Raw genomic sequence first — 14417 nt, 5'->3', positions numbered from 1 at the left:
CCGTCAACCGCCTTCAGTCAAAGGCGGTACGGTACGAATTTGAGATAGAAGAAGAAGAAGAGCCATGAATCTCACCACGGTTCAACCTCGAATATGATGAACCACCTCAATCGCAGCATGCCATTGTTTCCAGCGGCAACTGCAGCAACAGCCGCAACGATGAAGCAACACAGAACGATGGTTAATGGGTAGAGTGAAAGAGAGAGAGAAGAGGGGACTGCAAAAACTAAACCAAACCGTTGTGCTTTATGGGAACTAAGCGGAAACAGGGCGATTTAAAATTGTAATAGAAACTTAAAAGAACACAGCATTGTGTAATCGCATTTTAATGAATTGGCTGACAACTTTTCACCGACCATTGAAGGGGAGGAGAGGGAGATTAATTAACTTTTGCCGGACAAAAGCATCATCAACAACAACAATCCAACAACCGGGGGAGCGCATTAAATAGGCAAAACAGAGGGATCAGGTGTTTGTTACCAGTGACCGAGCGACAAACAGATTTGAAAGGCGAGGGAATACGGATGTTAATTAATGTAGTGAAATGAAAATAACGACACGAATTATACAGCCGCAAATCGCTGAAATGGTTTTGTGAAAAGTGTTATGCAAAAAGCACGACAATAAAACGAACTTTCGTTTGGGAATTTTTTGTTTCTTCAAGGTATTGGTGTCGCTTGGCTTTACCCAGCAAGCGAAGGGAAACAGATACACCAATAATAAGGTAATTTGTGTGATGATCGATCGCCAATGACCAGCGTTAATGGGCCGGGAGTAGAGGCTCATTACGGCCTATTAGCCCACGCTCGTACCATGGCGAAACATTCTAATATGCCCTCGGCAGGATGTTGTACACACTGGCCCTGGCCCATGTTCCAATGTAATCGCAAGCCGATCCTTCAATGTACCTATTTATGAAATTCAATTACTCTTATACGCCTCCGATTAGAGGCCCGGCGTGGACCCCCACCCTGATGGGGTGGGGTGGGGGGTGATTAAACGACTGTCAATCGAGCAGATCGAGCGAAGCGGAGGTTAAGGTGCAGTCAAAACAACAGCGTAAATCAAGCGACTAAGCTATGCGGAAACCGTACCCAACTACCCAACAGCACCCCCGTGGTCCACACAATCTTGCACAAAAGCGTGCACGGGTCCAACGGGTTCCATTTATCAATCGAAAGGTGATTATGATAAGCGATACGCGTCGATAACATCATCATCATCATCCCTTTTTGGTAAATGCGGAGCATAGTTTTGGAAACAAGCTGTAAATGGCTGTAAATGAGTGACCCAAAACGGTACATGTGTGTGTGTGTGTGTGTGTGAGAGAGAGAGAGAGAAGGGATAGCAGGGCTGCCCGGCTGGGAGGCAGGTGCGATTGTATTCCCGCGCACGGCCAAAGGTCCACAGCAGAAGCAATCGCCCAATGCTCAACAGGTGGTAATACACGCGTGCTTAGATTGATGTTTGTCACCATGAAGTCCCCCACCCCTCCCCCTCGAGAACGATAGCAATGATAACGATCAATGCGCTATCTCACGTAGGGGAGGTTGGAGGGAGGAATTTAAAAACAACTCCAAAACACACGAACGATCGATTAGTAATCAGCGTTTGATGGTTTGCATGGTTTGGTGAAACACTTGCCATTACTACAAACCGTTGACGTCAGCTGCAATGCGTTAAAATGGCTTAAACGTGCAGCGAACGTGAATCACCGGGCGTGCAGGCGTGCTTTTTCTGATTTCAAGGAAGAATTACACTGCAAATCCGTGTGTTGATCATACCGCGCTGATGATGGGACACCGGCTAGCCCCGGGGTAGCCAATAAATGGTGGTGATTTATTAGAATCATTGCGATTACTGCTGCCTTATCGCAGGGTGGAGTCCGCGACCGATGACGTTTAATGCGATCAATTATAGAGCAAAGGTCGACACCGCTGGGCGATGGCTTTGTACGGTGCGTCTCAAACACGTGTGTGTTAAAGTGTTTCATAATTAACATTCTTACATTTATTTCACAAAATTACGGACTACTAACATTTTCTACCTAACCTTACCCTAACACACTCGCTTATTTCGACCCCACTCAATGGCTTATGTACAATGTGGACGCGCCTGGTGATTACCCCTCTTGCGGGCACTACATAACATCGATCGGTGAAGCCGGATCATCTTCCTCCTCGTCGCGATCCTCGCTCGAGCCACGGTCCGAGTAGCAGTCCGAGCTTTTGCCATCATAGTCGATCGAGGACGGGGTTCTCCTACCATACCGAGCCGTCCCTTCATCATCATCGTCCTCGTCGTCCTTCTCGCCCAAGTACTTCTGGGTGCGGGACATTCCCGTTCCGGAGGAGGCTTTCGACGCGTCACCTAAACCATCAGCCGAACCCAGCACGTCCGTCGACTGCTGGCAGCCACTGTTGGCTCTTCTCCATTTAGCGCGACGATTTTGGAACCACGTTTTAACCTGCGGAATGGAGGAAAAAAATTGATAATGGATACACACTTTCCTCAGGGAAGCACTGATAAGGGTGAACGTACCTGTCGGTCACTAAGCTTCAGCTGAATCGCTAGATTTCGACGATCTTCCGGCGAAAGGTACTTGTGGTTGGAAAATCGTTTCTCCAAACTTTGCGTCTGCTGGGGCGTAAATCGGACCTGACCGCCCTTGCGCTTGGAGCCGCAGGTTGGCAGCAGATAGCTGTACGGATGGGGGTAGAAGGGCCAAACACGCGGGGAAGCTGCAAATGGATAGAGCAAAAAAAGACAACAACGTCATGAGTAAGAAAGAACCTTTTGGGGCGACCTTTTTGTTTGTACAATATTATTCGACTTTTTCGTTTTCTTTTCATTTCTAGAGAAAGAATTGGTTGCAGAATCGTGACCAAACAAGGTCCGATGCTTGTTGGACTGCAATGCAATCTCGCAAGGATGGAGGATAGAAATGAGAACAAATACAGACCCATTTCCTGTTCCGAATACGTAACGAAGCCTAGACGTCCAGCACGTCCAACGGACAAGAAGTGCACCATCCTAAGGAATCTCAATAGTGTGCCGTAGGCGGTGCGTTGTTCTTATTATGGTTGCGTTATTTGTCTTTTCCATCGATCCCGACCGCCAGTGCCGGGAGCGGAAGCTTGATTTAATTTGTATCAATTATCCGGTATGCACGGTACGGTACATTTGGCAAGGATTTCGGTATTCCCTGGAGGTATTCTTCATGTCTCAACTCTCTAACAGCACACGCTACAATGTAAACCGATGCCCAAGGTTTACGGTGCTAGTAGCCCCTAGTTACCTCAGCCTACTACTGTGTGCCTCCGGTTTTGTTTGCTTCGCTATTTCACCTCGATAAACACAGTGGGCTGTGACTTTCGGAGGTGTCAGGCATGGCGGGATTAGTGAGGAAGACCCGAGCCGAACTGAGCGGGGCTGGTCGGGATTGTCGGTTATTGCGGCGTGTGTGTGTACGTTTGTTTGCCCGATGGCAACAAAATCACAGTTCATTTAGGGTGCAATTTTCGCTAATCGAGTGAGACGATAAAGACGGTAAACAGGTCGCACCGGTCGCACCGTGGCAAACGCGGGCAGCGAAAAAAGGAAAGCCACGGACAAGGCGGCATTAGCTGTTATCGGAAAACTGGGAGAAGTGTGTATTACACACCATGATACAGACAGCTGTTATCTATCGGTTTAGTCGTTCGGAAATCTGGGAACCGAGGTTTAATCGAAAGCAGATGGAGTTGGCAAGCGCACGAGACAATGATACGCGCAATAGAGTACGCGTGAAGAAGTCGCGTTATGTGAAGCGTAAAATAAAATATTAGGGAATTCGTAGGAAATTTCATAATAGCAACATTTCCAAAACTGAACGACCCATCCACACCCCATTTCGGACCCACGGATTACGGATCAAGGTGAGCGGAATGTCAAATTGATAATCGTTTGTCAAACGCGAGCAACCGATTAGGAACCCCTGCTAATCGGAGCCAATCGGGAACATCGGCCACTTCACACGAGTTTTGGTGTCTCACCTCCTTCCCCCACCCCTCCAATAGTGCCGCCTGTCACCGATCGTACCTGAGAAAAAGCTAATCCCTAATCCCTGATAGCGCAGGATGACAAGGTTCGAATCGTCCAGGGTTGATAGATAACCATCCACGGCCATAAACAGCCCGCGCTGGTCGTGATTTTTTTGATGATGAGTAGTCGGGTGGGACGCATTTGGGAGAAATAACATGATTAGAATCACACTCGATTGGGTAACGTTCGCGGGAACGCATGTGAGATAGTTTACTCGCTTCCCTATCAATCGCCACTGCAGCCTGGAAAGGGCGCGTAATTAGAATGTAATCGGTCGGTTGGTCGGTCGGGGTGCTTTCTTGTAACCCTTGTATGTTATAACTGCGTTGACGTCCGCGGCGTCTGTCTGGCGTGTCGGGTTGGGGTGGGGGGGTTTATCAACGATTGGAAGATATTTTGGATACATCGCAAGCCGTATCGATGACATCGGCAGAAAACAGTTTGGTGATAATTTCTATCGAGTTAAGCAGCCCAAACGCAAGCATTGATCGGTTCGACGAACGAACGACGAATGGCACAGTTCCAGTAAACCAATACCCCTTCTAGGAGGGGTGGGTGAGTTGGAGGAGCAGAGCAGATAGGTATGTAACCTATGATAAGATGAACAGCACGTTAATCCTTCCCGTCTATATGGCGGCTCCACTGTTCTGAGTACCCTTTTCGAACGCCGTCTATCGACGCAATCGTTGGCAGCAGCGGCCGAACGACCACAGGGGTGACCACTAGGCAGCCCTTTCGAGCCTATTTTACAGCTACAAGCCCGTCGGGAGAACATATCCAACAAATAAAAAGCTTTTCGACTTGTTTGAGCTGGGGATTTGAATGTGGCGCCAGGAGCGCTTTATTTAATTTCAGATTGATAGCGTTTCTTGCAGGGCGAAGGGGGGGGGGGGGGGGGAAGGCCTCATACAATGCGCAGACGATCGCGCGTTCAATCGGTTCTTGGTGCGGCGTAGGATTTTGTAACGGGTCTCCCTTTCCCCTCGCGCCGCTCGATCAAATAAGCTGACGCGACGTGGCGTCAGTGTGGCAGGAACGCATCAGACAGCGTTTGTTTGCATATGCATTTGCTTACACGGTTGTAATACAACCGACCACCGACCCGACACAGCTTGACGGCTGTAATTGGCACACCGTCTCGTGATGATCGTACACAATTGTAGATCGATCGAATTCGAATTCGTACTTCTGTGTGTATGTGTATCGAGCGTACACGCAACGATAGGTACTAGCCGAAGAAGCGAGATTAGTTCGATGGTGTAATCTTTTTATGGTTTACCACATGTTTATCTGGTGCTTAATTTGACTGCCGGTTAAAGGGCGGCCGTCGGAGTTCATCACAACTGACCGAAATTCAGTGAGGTTCGATTGTAGTTTAATCGTTTGTGACATAAAGGAACATTTGGCATGGTCTTATTTTACTTTTCAAGAGATTTCATTCTTGATCTTGCTCACCAAAGTGTAGTCCGTGTCGTGTATCATTTCAATACACTTTTAAAAACTACTGTAAAACACCATTAGTATAACCCGTCTTTCCGAAAAATAAAAACGATATAGCACGTAGAAAACAGTAGAGGGGGTTTCAGGGGTACTCATACTTTTGGGACACTTTCTTGACTCTTTCTTATGGGAAGTAAACTTTATGTGACAGAAACTGAACTCTACCGCACCCTTTTTGGACATGTTGCTTAAGAATCCTATAGGAAATACAAATGAGCTTGTCGCAAATAGAACCGTTGGGTCCTATGAAGTTCTCTCTCAGTACGAATGAGTCAAGAATGTGTCCCATCATTATGAGAAGCCCTGAAAACTCCTATATTTGCTTTCAATTTCCCACTATAATTTCCTTCCTAGTTACAATGTGAATAGATATGATGTGGGTTATGTGGATTTATGACTCTGCTTTTGGTTGTCATGAGAGATGAGGATGTCTATCGAGATTGACTGGAGGAAGAAATAGTTGCTTTGTATAAACTTTGTATAGGACTTTGTATGAAGCTTTGTCCTCTTCGACTGCCTAAATAGGATTTTTGAACATTGAATCACAGCTACTTTCTCAAACTCGATCGATCGAAGCGTCTGTCAAAAATGACATAAAATTGTGGTTTGCTTTGATGGTAGTAGAACATTTTGCCATATTTCACGCATTACTGAGCAGCACACTCGTGTAATAAATTAGAGTAACCGTTGTATCTAGGCAATTGCCACTACCGCTCCTCTTCGATCGAGTTTGGGAAAGTGACTGATAGCGATTTTCGAACCTTGGTCAAGATATAGATACCTTTTAACTCCATCTTAACCTTTGGAAATCATCATAGTAACCAAAGTGGGTTTATTATACAGGTGGGCTTATCCCGAACAAATTGACAGCCGTACTGTAGAAAAATGAAAACGAAATGACAGGAGGGGATTCGATCATTTGTTAATGTATGCGTGTGAATTCCAATGGCTATTTTGGATGATGTGTCGTAGTGTGGGTGAAAAACTACGTATCACAATCGAATCCCCTCCTGTCATTCGTTCGTCCAATATGGCCTTCCCGCCAAACCTATAAGCCCACCTAGTCCCTATACCCACTTTGATAGTAACCATGGTTTTTTGCGGGAGATGCTCGGTATGTTACTAATTATTCTATTTGTTCTTTTAAGCGTAATGACCATCTTGGTCATGCCGGACCACGCATCCGGATAGTAAGTCCTTGCCTTGTAAGACAGAACAGACCTTTACATCGATTTTCCCTCACCATAAACCGCCATGCAATCACCGACAAACCGACGTGACACTTCGAACAAAATGAGCTTCAAAAGTTGTCTCCTTATTTCAAATGAAAATACGTTAAACACTAGCGCCATCTCTATAATGATTCGCTTACTACACTGACACAGAGAAGAAACTGATTAATCCCTTTTTTGTTTTTCTTTGCAAATTCCAATGCGTATTGTTTTAAGTACTTCTCACATCTTTTGCATTGATTTGGAAACTTATAAAATTATTTTCCTGGGTGTTTTGTCCAATTATTATCACCAAATCGTGCCTCACACTTCCTTCGCAATTTGTATTAAGAAAAGTTGTTTACATCGAAGCAGCAGTGAACAGAGCTTACTTTGACAGAAGTGATCGCCTCATTGGTAAATGACAGTACTTTCGTGTGGGATACTTTTGTAACGCCAGTGTCACGTCGGTTTGTCGGTGATGCAATGACACACGGAAGTAAGGCAATCCAGCCCGGCGGTCATAAAAGCATCAATCTCAGGCTCCCCATCATACATACAGACTTCTGGAACCGGTTGGAACCGCGGAACCGACTGCATCTGGTGGCAAAAATGGTGGTAAACTCACCGACGGCTTCCATGTCGGGTGCCTTATCACCCGAAAATGCGCCCCAAACCCGTGCAAATAACAACAACCCCATTTGTGTATGTGTGCCCCTCCGCTCACCGGCACACATTGCTCGCAAGCGCAAACCCTTCGATGGTCCACCGATAGCTGTAAATCAATTGGCAGCTCGATTAGCTTGGCGTAACGGTGCGGCCCATTAATAAATCTTGCAGGTGAAAGATTACTCGTTTGATGCCTCGTTGGGGCGGCTTCCTTTCATGTTTTGTGCGTTTGTGCGAGTACAAAGTGAATTTGTGGCAACAAATTGCCCCATTCTCGGGGCCTGCCTCCCGGGAAGGTATCGGGCCCGAGTATGGGGATTAGCTGGCAAAGCGGAGGTTACGCACAAGGCACTTCGCTTTCACACATTATATCTGGCCCACTTGAATGGCAACTAAAGCGCCCGAATGGTGTTTTTGGGAAAATTGTCCCCCTATGGGGGGACGTGCCGTTGACGGCGATGGTTGGGCTTGTTGTCGTAGTCGGGAACGGTGGGTAACGATAACGCGGGAGGGAATAGCAGCGCATTATCAATGCTTTGATCGGCGTTTTTTTTTCTCCCTTTACAACCGTGCTTAATACACTTCCGCGCGGTATGGGCCCAAACTTATTGGTTTGATTTCGCAAATGCAGCTAAAAATAATTATTACACATCTTCGATACACTGATTAGCAGCGTATCGATGTAATCGTAAGCCTTTGAATCACGTTTTAAGACCGAAATTACCACCGACTGCAGAGCAAAAAGTGAGCAAAAGCCATTTCGCTCGGTAAACACAATCAAGGGGTTTAATGGTGTTTGCGAGATTAAAATGAATGATTGATTGAACAGGATACTCTAAAGGATAAAGCTCAACATCTCCCAAATACATACCTTTATGTAACACTGACGCATAATGCTCCAGGTATGCCGCATTGAGTGGATTGAACGCCGGCATGCCGAACTGCAGCGGGATCGGTATGACGTTTTTCGAAAAGTCCAGCAGCCCCGGATACATGGCAGTTGGTTTTTTGGGCGATTCCGATCGAACTGATCCACCGCCACCGCCGCCAGTACTACCGGAACCGATGGCCAGCGGTGATGCGAGTACGGGTGAACCCGGCGGTGTACCACCAGCACAGTCCGTCGGGATGCCATGACTCTGCAAAGTACTGCTGTAGCTGCTCGGTGCAGAATGTGTCAACGATCCCGGTTCACTGGACAAACTGTTGGCGGTACTCGTGCCGGCCAGACGGCTGGCATGGTGATGCTGGTACAACAGGTTCTGCTGCTCCACACGCTGCTGGTGCAGAATGTCATCAATCCGGAAGGACGATTTGCGCTTGGACGATCCCATTTTCATTTTCTTTCTATTATTCGCTCTCTCTTTCCTATGATCGGTTTTCTGTTCCAAATGTTCCAACAAATTTGCACAATCCAATCCAAAACACAAAGCTCACTTCACGTTTGGTTTGCTCAACACATCACACTGAAAGTGCAAATCACGCACTCACTCACGGAACAACTTCGAACGACCGGCGGATAAGCGACACGCAACATACGACACGCACGACGACCGCTCTCTACCGAACAAACGTTCCTACCTTCCGGCTACCAATCTGTGACTAACGAGTTTTATCAATCCGACGCATTATATACATTAATACTGTTTATTAGAATTCGAATTCGAATTTCGATTTCGGCTGATAACAGCGTTTTTTCTCCCCCTCCTCTCTGCCCGATAAAGCGGCCGATTTTGGTGTGGTGCTTTGCGTAGCACGGTAGCCCTCTTCCTGCATTTTGTTTGCCTTTCGCTCTGGTGCCGACCCAGGCGTTGGTCGCGTCGATGGTCGATTGGTGGTCGCTGCTGTCTTTTATCAAATCCCATTGCACACTTCCTTCCAACGATTTCGGTGGATGGGACGGGTGTGTGGGCTTTCTTTGTCAAGTATGCGTCTTATTCGCCATGCTTCCACGCCGATTCGACTGCTAATGCAGGTAATGTGACAATTGTATGATGCAATGAGGATCGTTTCACGTCTGCCTTCTTTTTTCCTTATCCATGTTTAGGTTGGTTCAACAAAATAACCATTTTTAAACTCATGTATCTCCAACTCATTCGTTACCACAGTCGCCGCTGAGCCGGAAAACACAAATAGAAGAGAATCGCGCCGGCTAGGTGCTGATTGTTTAGAGATAATTTCCTTTCAGCCACGTGCGACAGTGTAACCAGATGTGTGAAGCCGGCGATCTTCACCCACATCCCGGTGTTCACCGACAACGATTGATCAATCCCAAAAAAGATGATATTTCTTTCCTTCTTTGCATCGAGCATGGAACCCAGCAGTTGTGTGATTCTCTCCTTCCCCTGGGCTTCGAATCAGCTTAAGCTTAAGACGCCATTTAATTTAAACATCGCTTTTCGGCAGAATTTCGTACGCGCCCCGTTGCGTCGTTGCGTCGTTTGATTGATCGAACAGCGTAACGGAATAAACAAATATTCGAAGGAATCTTTTTCCGAAGCGAGCATACGGGCATATACTTTTTTTGCTTCTTCTCCTTCTGGTGATTTGCTTTCGTTGTTGCGGTTAGTTTCAACTCTAATCGGTAAACACATCAATTCAAGAGGGACGATTTTGTTGGGGTCGCTGGGAGGGGTAGTAGATTTTTTTCTATCCAAACAACGAGATTATCCGTTTGTTGGTGTATCGATTGTACGATATAATGTGAGCGGGAAAATAGTACAATTCAGGATTATTACTTGTTATCCAATGGTGTGTCATTTAACCATAGCATAAGTCCATTTATCCGTTCCTTTGTTAATCATCACTAGCATCGACTCTGACAGATGAGCTTGTTCGATGACTTGATCGTAAAACAATTAACCCTTCACCGATCTTTAATCATGCCATAAAGTATCCGTAGCTTCAATCGGATCCTCCCAGCGATGTAATGATCTGCCAACTGCTTAAACGATCTCGATCGTAAGACAGCGTTTGCCTTTGGTGGCCAGTGCCAGTTTTCACGGTACTGGGAGGAAGATCCATGCTCGTTGTGCAAACAGAATGTGACACAAAATCAATTAGCTTAAGATAAATAAATAAATACACACACAAATATATATGCACACCCGCAAAATGGTGAGGCCCCCGGCGAAGCCATCACACGTCGTGCAGCGCTTCGGAAACCGGCTTGGATTGGATTTGGATGGACACGGAGCAGCCGCGAGTGCTACCCCTCGGTACTGCGGATGTGCATGATACGTGAATGTTTTCCTTTCGAATGGGTTTTCCCGGGGTCTTGGAGCAAGTCTTGACCTTTTTTTTTGCTCAGCTTTGCTTTGTTCCACTGCAATCAAGTAGTGCTGCGTTGCCTTTCGAACCTGTCACACTTTCCATATGGGTTCGGTTACGGATCAGTTTGGCGCGAGAACTCGTTAGCCGTCGGTGGTAACCGGGGCGGTGACGCATCACCATGTGGATGGTGTTTAGTTGTGGGTGAAGAAAAAAAGAAAATAAACACGGGAACACTGCAATCCCGGTTCGGTCTTAACGGGTTTCGCTTCCTAAATATATACCATTTCTTGTTTTGCCTTTAAAAAAAAGCCAACAGAATGAACTGAATCATGTTTTTTGTAAAAAAAAACACGCTTGTGGCACTTAAATGCAGTTTCATAGAATTATAGCAAACATTATATCATATTACCGAAGTGTTAGTGCTTTTAGTATAGCTTAATTCTGTAACAATATGCCCGAAAGCGCGTCAAACTTAAATGATGAATAGTAAAGTAAAGCCCTCAAAAAGGACACATACACCCTTTAAAGGACGGCATCATTAGTTTAGTAGCAGCATTTCCGTAAACATGGTCCCACACACCGAAACCAATGGACCAATGAATTGGACTAAAACATATCCATTAGCCCCGTCACTAGAAACCGCAGTGTCAATAGCGTGTCGTAATCGATACTGTTAATAGAATAATCGGACCCTCCCCACCGAAAGCGTTGTGCCGCGTCCAATCGTTGACATATCGGGGGCAAAATCCAACATTTCGTTGCGTGTTGCGGATTAGTGCGGCCAACGCTTCGAAAATAGCCGAGATAATGGATGGGTGTACAAGGATTTGGGTGATACATCGCAACCAAAAGGCGACCAAAAGGCTACACTGGCTACTGTAGCGGATGGACGTTTTAGATGTATTTAAAAAGTTTGCGTTTTTGCATGCACTGCTTGTGTGTCGGCTTCGGCTTCTTAGGACCAAAATGAATCCATTTAAGCGCTAAGATCAAGCGTATTTTCAAGCCACAATCGAGACCACACAGGGAGCTGCACTTGAGTCGGCTGCAGTCGCTGCGGTGAGAAGAGAGCATTCGTGCACCAGCACCAGCAGCATTTATGGTGTAGCAATGGCAAACACAAATCTCGCCTGTGTGCTTAGCTTTGGATGTATCGGATCTGTATCGGATTACCGGCAACATCTGCTTTCCCGATACCGCATGTAATGTGTATCCTGGGCCCGGTCGTGATGTACTTGCTGGCTGGCGGTGGGTGTAGTGGTAGTGAAAAGATGAACCCGAACCTCTCACCCGAACACAAAACAAACAAATGAAACTAAAGAAGTGTCACATCCCGTAATCGATTTATAGATTATCCGATAAAAACGATCCATAAACGTTCCAACAAAGCATCTATTTTGTTTTTAGGATGTTACCGAGGCAAGATGTACACATTTTACGGTAATGGAAATGAGTGGTCGATTAATTAAACTATTTAATTGTGGTGATAAATGAAGCTGTGGTAATCAAAACATGATTTGCAATCTATTTCAAACATGATAGAAACACTTTTTGTACATTTTTACCACCCTCAATTGGTTCACATCAACAGCTAATAACACTTTGGATACATTTTACAGTGCAAAAATAGCGCAAAAAAAGAGAATCTACCCTGCTTCATCAAAGCAACATGGTCTGTTTGATAATGCGTAAGCCACGCCCTCTTCGCTTCAGCAATGGCGTCCCTAAAATGGCTAACACTGCGTATAAACCGTTGCCGTACACTTCTTGCTGCTTGCTTGCAAGAATAGGTATAGGTTCGAGAGAATTAAATTGAATTTTTCCAATAGCACAGTTTGATACACACACTCACACATTAGTATGATTGGAATTATCTTCATTTTATTCCCGGTTAGATTAGCCATTGTTTGTCGTAACAATTCTGCTTTGTTCGTACGATGTCCCCGTTGTGTCGTGTTTGGTGTGGGGTACTTTTTTTGGAATCAAAGCTAATTAAATTTCGATAGCGGCTAAATCCAACAAACAGATTATTGTCAGTTCATGCCGCTAGGATTAGCCGCGGAGATCAAGCAAGATAACAAAGAAAGGATGTAATGTTCTACAAGCCCCCCCTACGCAGCCGCTTTCTGGGAAATGGTGAAACGGTTCAAGTTTTGCAACAATCTTACATTAGCTACTATTTATAGAATAAATAACTCTCCTCCGTATGATACACTGATACGGGCGCGATTCTTGGCAGCTTTCCTTGTACCACACCTTGTATTCTGGCTAATAAACAGGTTACCTAAACATCTTATTTGCTCCACCCTTGCCCTTATCATAGGCAATGGCTGGCCCACTGCCCGTTAAACCAACGCTACGGAGCACATTTCGTCGAGCTTATCGAGATCGAACACACGGGCAACGTGAAATGTGCGCGATTCCAATCCCCAAGCAATCCCTCGCCCGGATTAGGCGGTCCGAAAGAAACGAAATAGACACCGAACGAATAGATAGCTAGATAGATAGCTACTGCCCCACCATGATACACTTCGCGCGGGCGATAAACGTCAATGCCGGCTGGGATGGACGGTCTGTATTTGACAATAAACGCCGTGTACGCTCGATTAAAAACTCACGTGCCCTTGGCAGCCCCTCCTGCCCGTTTCCCCTAGTAACGAACGGGAGCTCTCGCTCCTTCCAACCGTTGCGTTTAATGCGTTTAAACGTATCTATTTATATTGTATATCTTATCGATCGTTATCCTGTCTCCTCTGCCTCTGCACCACTGTCTTCACACACACTCCCCGAGTAGGCTTAATCCGCCCGAACAGTCCACTCACCGCATACAATCCGGCACAATCGGTGGTTCGCGTTTGCCACTGTTAATCAGACGCATTAGCACAATCGGCGGTGTATCGTGATTTCTAGAATCACCCAACATCGAGAAATGATTTGCCACTGCGCCTTATCTAGGCCCGATGTCCCGATCACCAACCGCCGATGGTCCGTTTCATGTGGCCGATGCAAGCGACAGTAGTAGTGGTGGTGGTGGTGGTGTGGTTATCATGGCACATTCGCGCCAAAGGGGTTTTATCAGATTGGATTAGCACTGGATTGGGATAGCAGTGTGTGTTTGTGGGGAATCGGGGACCGTGGCGACGATGGGTTTGCGTGTATGCCCGAAGATACTTTCGATCCAGATTTATGACGTACCCATAAATCATTCCCTCTACTCGTCCATTTGCTATCATCGCGAAGCATTAATCCAGGTGTACTTATTTAAATTTCAATTAAAAGCAGCTTATCGGTTAAGCGTTCTGGTGAAACAACAGGGCACCTTAAACGACGATCGCAACTCATGTAACATTAAGCCAATGGAGTGCGCTACTTCAACGAACGAAACGATGTAAATAATATGTCTTAATGAAGATGCACTCGACTGTTGTGTTTCCTTTTTTCCTCAATCACCAACAGCCACATCGGTGCATTTGCGCTTTCACTGCGGCACCGCCAGTGGAGAAGAAAGGACGAATGAAATTATTGTAACTGCTCCAGTACATAACTATCCATTTTCCAACGCTTCTATCGAACCGACCGCTCGAGATGGTTTATTTACATGACTTGGGGATGAGCTGACGATACTGGCAACGTTTATGTGTGTATCCCATGTCGAGAGGGCGTGCGATGAGCTGCGAGAAT

General features: G+C 46.0%; 1 protein-coding gene across 1 annotated transcript; it reads right to left on the bottom strand.

Moving 5' to 3' along the window:
- Positions 1–1979: 1979 nt before the first annotated feature.
- LOC1281788 (homeobox protein HEX homolog pha-2) lies at positions 1980–9072 on the bottom strand. Its single transcript, XM_321747.6, has 3 exons — positions 8335–9072; positions 2542–2741; positions 1980–2467 (listed from the first exon to the last, which is right to left on the bottom strand). The coding sequence occupies exons 1-3, from the start codon at positions 8801–8803 to the stop codon at positions 2141–2143; spliced, it is 996 nt and encodes a 331-aa protein (XP_321747.6). The 5' UTR covers positions 8804–9072; the 3' UTR covers positions 1980–2140.
- Positions 9073–14417: the final 5345 nt, after the last annotated feature.

The sequence above is a fragment of the Anopheles gambiae genome, chromosome 2 (genome assembly GCF_943734735.2).
Source record: "Anopheles gambiae chromosome 2, idAnoGambNW_F1_1, whole genome shotgun sequence".
Taxonomy (NCBI): Eukaryota; Metazoa; Arthropoda; class Insecta; order Diptera; family Culicidae; genus Anopheles; species Anopheles gambiae.
This window is presented reverse-complemented; position numbering and strand designations above follow the sequence as displayed.